Source organism: Coptis chinensis, chromosome 2 (genome assembly GCF_015680905.1).
Source record: "Coptis chinensis isolate HL-2020 chromosome 2, ASM1568090v1, whole genome shotgun sequence".
Lineage (NCBI taxonomy): Eukaryota > Viridiplantae > Streptophyta > Magnoliopsida > Ranunculales > Ranunculaceae > Coptis > Coptis chinensis.
In genome coordinates this window covers 73,376,711-73,382,130 of record NC_141457.1, presented here as the reverse complement: position 1 = coordinate 73,382,130, position 5,420 = coordinate 73,376,711, and the positions used below count along the sequence as shown (strand labels likewise).

At 37.0% G+C, this 5,420-nt stretch overlaps 1 protein-coding gene across 1 annotated transcript; it reads right to left on the bottom strand.

The window, feature by feature from the left end:
- Positions 1–3,325: 3,325 nt before the first annotated feature.
- LOC147517716 (protein VAPYRIN-LIKE-like) lies at positions 3,326–5,205 on the bottom strand. The gene has a single exon (XM_086589839.1). The coding sequence runs from the start codon at positions 4,980–4,982 to the stop codon at positions 3,549–3,551; it is 1,434 nt and encodes a 477-aa protein (XP_086445965.1). The 5' UTR covers positions 4,983–5,205; the 3' UTR covers positions 3,326–3,548.
- Between the last annotated feature and the right edge of the window lie 215 nt (positions 5,206–5,420).

Sequence of the window (5,420 nt, the reverse complement as noted above, 5' to 3'; positions counted from 1 at the left end):
TCTCCATCTAGTTGGGAGAAATCCCAATTAGCTCATCTAGTAGGGGAGTAATACTAGTTAACCCTAAAAACAATGCACTGATGCACACGAGTGATAATCACTGTGGCACCTGGGTCAACTCCCACTTTTAACTTTTTGATACCTCTCCCTCTCCCTCAGTATTTAAGTATGAAATGCTTGTACTTTCTGATTAAAGCAGAAAGAAGCAATAATCAAATGTGAAATTTGTAATATATTTGCCATATTAGACAAAGACTAGTTAGTTTTTTGTCTAGTATTACTGTATTAGACTAGTATCGTCACCTGTCTTGGTCTCTATGTTTGGGAAAGCTCATTGTGGTGTACAGTGTACTACTCACAAGGTGGGTCTTAAACATCTCTCCAGGCCAGTTTCATAAACACTAAAACACACCACTACTTTCTTTGTTCGATGACAAAGGGAAAAATTGTATTCCAAATTTCCAATGACAGGAGATAAGTTATGTGCATAAAAAGATCTTCCAAACTGAATCTTACAACAGCAGATAAGTTAGAGGCAGAAGAGAATGACCACCACTTTCAGAATGCGCTATGAACAGAACCATAGTGACTTCGGTCGGTCATTATCCATGTGCTGGTAATCCACGATTACCGGTATTGAGGTGAATCAGTTGCCATTTCAATGTTCCTGGCTGAATCTGTAAGGGCTTATACGAATGAAATGAGAATGTTCACCAAAATGGATTGTTCCTTAGGCTGCCAAAAGGCCAAAATAATGGACAACCTTATTGACCATGTAGAAAGAGTACAGTATATGATTTGTATGAGCCTGATAAAGTGTAGTAATTGCAATATGCTTCTTGATTCCTTGAATTAGAAATCATTATAAATTTACTTATCCATGAAAATTGAGAAGGAACACATAGAAGAGGCAAGAAAACTCTTCATCCACAAACTATACAAAGAAAACTGATGTATACAGCTTGTCAAGGGACCTAGTCATGCTTCATGCGTACAGACAAGAAGACATCAGAACAAAAGAAAACCTTTAGCAGAAACTATATTTTTATTTTACTTCTTAATGTGTAAAGTTTAATTAGCTTTTGTTAAAGCAAGTTGATACATCAACCTTAGAAAAATTAGTATCTAAATTGATTTTAAAAAGGTCCCAGTGATGCATATAGTTCACAATTAATCATACAGAAACAAAAGTCTGAGAGCGACGTTCACAAAGAATCTTTATCATCAATTGGTGTTTAAAAATGATGATTTCATTGAAATTTGTCTTTAATAAGGTCTACTTTTGTATGGTTAACCAATCTAAAATGCGCGTAAGATACTTTAATCTGTACTTTTAACTGAATTATATCTTTTAACTGAATCTGTGCGTAAGACTTGAACATACTATGGTAGGGTAGGGTGTGAACAATTCTTCAAGACGACATACGGCAATTGACTTGTACAAACAGCGTGTGTACTAATTCTGCTGGATATATTTACTTCAAAAGCTAAACTTGTTTCATTCTCCCTTCAACTTTCACTGTACGTTACCTTGTTGTTTCGGTCTTTCAGAGTTTATATTATTTTGAATATACTGCAACTTTAAACATTAAACATAAAAGTCCATAGGTAGTCAGAAACAAGATAGAACTCCAAGTCTACCGGCCTACTTCCAGTTTTCATTTCGAGCACGATTTTCTGGAAGTTAAGGCAACAAATAATTATTTACCAATATTCTCCCATTTTCAAAGCAGTTCTCCTACAACCATACAGATACATGGGTGACGCATTCCTCTGAGACACAAATTTAAGAACTGAAGAATGTAGCTTGAATAACCTACCATAGGTATCGTTAATCTGAAGAACCGACCTAATTCTTTAGCAACAGGGATGAACTACTGATGAAGTATATGGATTATGGATGATGTTAACAGATTTCATGTCTCAAGACAAATGTCCATATATAGTATTATAGCCAACTGCACTTCCTAAAACTGAATCTCCCTATTTTCCTTTTTTCTTCAAATTATACTGGAAGCAGTTCTGGCAAGCTACTTGAAGACAATAATAACTTCAACTGCAAACTTTTATGGTCAAAGGGATACTATGTTCATACTAGACCTAAATTTTAAAAGTAGTGACAAGGTGAATTCTTCAACAAGTGCAATTCAAACAATTACGTAGAAGTCCTAGAACAATTGAAAGCATAGGTTGAACCAGTTGAAGTGTTTTGAAGTCAAGAAGACTTAATTTTAAGTCAAGAAGACTTAATTTTAACAGAAAGCAAAACTTGGTCTTCATCAACAATAACTGAAACCAACAATAAAATAGAAAAGTGGCCAAGAGTTTCAGAGAAACTTTCAAAGAGGAAAAGGGAAAGGAAATCTGTGACCAATATGAAAGCAAAAGACATAAATTAGTAAACTACAGAGTATTGAAGCAGGATGAATACCACTAAATACTAGCTGCAGTTTTTATGCACTTTTATAGTTTCTCTTTTATCTATTATCTGATAAATCAGCTAATTCTCAATTCATAAGAGAAGAGAGGTGAGAGTCTGAGAGACAATCCTGGCATAATGACGTGGGAAACATGGTACTGGAAACAACAATGCGCCCTTATAATAAGCAGGATTGAAGGCACTTTTATGGTCATAGCAAAATAGAAACCAGACGTTGCTCTTCAAGTACCTCATGATACTAATTGAATGTAGGAAATTCTATACAAAGAAAGAAAATGGAATGTGCAACTAGATTTTAAGGAAGTTCTTGTCGCTCAAAGGCAACAGAAATGCCAGCGGAACCCACAGATTCAACAAAACACATCTTTTATAAGCAGAATTCTTAAATAAAAATATCTTCTTTCTCCAAAAAATGGTGATCAGAGTGTGTTTAAGGAAAAGTCTTCCACGATATATTTCGTGAAATCAACCTCATTCCTAACCAATATAGGACTCCCACTGCAAAGGGGTATCTACTCCATCTTTACTGTACCAAGTAAATGAAATGAAAGTATAATAGAGTTACAAAGGTCAGTCTTTACATAGGAAGCAGTTATATATGTACTAGTAGCAAGAGTTGACAGCAAGAAAGGTAATTCCTTATTGTGACTTGTATCCGATGCAGCTGAGATAGCAGTGCCTTACAGTAGCAGCAAATGGTATGACAAGTAAAATGGCTTCAAGCAATATACATTTAGTTCACAGGAGTGATTTAGTCTACTGAAAGGATCTTGTAATCAGTTCGATCACCTTAGTAATTAAAACCGAAAAGTTTACAAATGGGTGATTACTAACGAAGTAAGAAACTAAAAATAACTAGAAAGTGTAACAATGAAGAACAGAATAGAGAGCTCAAAACTATTTCCTTGTTAAGCAAATGGGAGTGAACATAAAGTTTCATGGTGTACAGTCATGTTTGGAGTGGAACAAGATCAGTTCTCAACTCCCTTTCACAAAACAAACACCATCACATTACATGCAAATAGATACTTGTGAACTATATATGTACAGATTCCCGAGCAGTAAACAACACATACAAAAAACTAAAAAAAAGCATCGTTAACTCGTGTTACACTTGTTCTGTCTTTCCACATAATGGAGAAACAAAAGCAGGATGGTTCTTAAAAGGATCCAAGTTCAAAGTAGACAAACCTTGGATGCTCTTCAGATTCCCCTTTGCTCCATGAGCAATGAGATACAACGCCACCTTTGTGTGCCCAGCTTCTACTGCACAATGCAGTGGTGTATACCCCAAATTATCAACAAGATCAACTTGAGCTCCATGACTAAGCAAGGCCTTCACACTTTCAATCCGACCTTTGAATGCAGCTCGGTGAAGAGGAGTCCAACAATTTTGATCTCTCCCATTCACCTTCGCCCCTTGAGCTATACAACTCTTTATCGCATTCACATCATCCAGACTCGCCGCTCTATGTAAAACATCCCCCAAGTGAAGCAAATCAAGTAAATGTGATTCCTCCTTCCCATTCTCAACAGCAACCATATAAGGCGTCTTCCCATCTTTATTAATTGCATATTTAGAATACAAACAACACTCCAACAAAAACTCCACACACTCAACATGTCCTTCAGCCGCCGCATAATGAAGTGGAGTCGATCCATTATAATCAACACAATCAAGATCCCCATTCATCTCAGCACAAAACCTTAACGCCCCGACATTCCCATTAACCGCCGATACATGGATTGGCGTCCTACCAACCGAATCAACTGAATTAACTAACTTGACGGAATCTCCATTTTCACACAAAACCTCCAATAAATCAATTCTATTCATTTCCGCAGCATTATGCAAAAACAAGTCACCCCAATCATCCACACGACAACCCGAATCAATTAAAACCTTAACAACATCAATATTAGCTGAATTAACCGCAAACGATAACATTGACCGCCCATCGGAATCCCTCTCATTAACATCACCCCCTGCATCAATCAAAGCAGAAACAAAACTAGAACATCCACTAACAACAGCACTCCTCAATAAACTACTAATTTCCAGCTGGGTACATCCATAAATAGCTTTAGAAACAAGAAAACTAATTTCAAGAGTCTTAAATTGTCTAGAACAATTAGGAGAGAGAAGAAACTCAACAACATGGACACCAACAAACGTTATAGGAATAGTAGCATCTTTAAATATATGTGGTCCAGGTCTAGTAAACAAACGTTTGAGATCTTCTTGATGAGCTTTACCAGTTGGAAGCATGGAAGTACGGACAAGAAGTGAGGTAGAGGGGTGACAAAGAGGGGGATGCTCAGAAGGTTGAGATAACTGGACATAGAAAAGGGAAGAAGAAAGAGGTGGGAGTAGGGAGTATGGTTGAGTGAAAGTGAAGAGAGATGGGCTTGTTGTAGTTAGAGAAACTGCAACTGACATGGTGTGCATTAGATTTGTTAGTTTTATGCTTGCTGTGCAAGGTTTGTTTCTTTTGAAGTGGATTTGGAGTTCTTGGACATCTACCGTGACTAGTCTGTCCATTGATGGATACGATGAAAGGAATGAGATAGGGAGCAGTTGGTGAGGGAGGAAGAAGAGGGAAATGAGGATGGGGGGTAGTTGGTGTGTGTGGTTATGGACTTCTTCTTTGTGTTATTCAATATAGAAGGAGAGTGTGACTTTTTAAGGCGAGTCTAGGGAGAAAACGTGAAGGAAAGTTTAGGAGTCTACTCTTTTTTGGAAGGATATTCCGAACGACGTGACCAAGAAGCACTATTTAAAAATGTGGACGGTGACTCAAAAAGGTTAATCCGGAAAAATACGTGTGGTTAACGAGGCCTCTATTGTTAGTCTAAAATTCAGCATTCAACAATAAAAGCAACTTTTGGTTAACTGTCTTTGAAACCGAGTAGAGGCAAAATATGATGATTGGAATTAAGTAATGTGGTGTCAACGACGGGGTTTGACAAAATTCTTTAC

What these genes read in the sequence shown, in the direction of transcription:
- LOC147517716 (XM_086589839.1), bottom strand. Translation starts at nt 4,982, where the DNA reads ATGGACAGACTAGTCACGGTAGATGTCCAAGAACTCCAAATCCACTTC.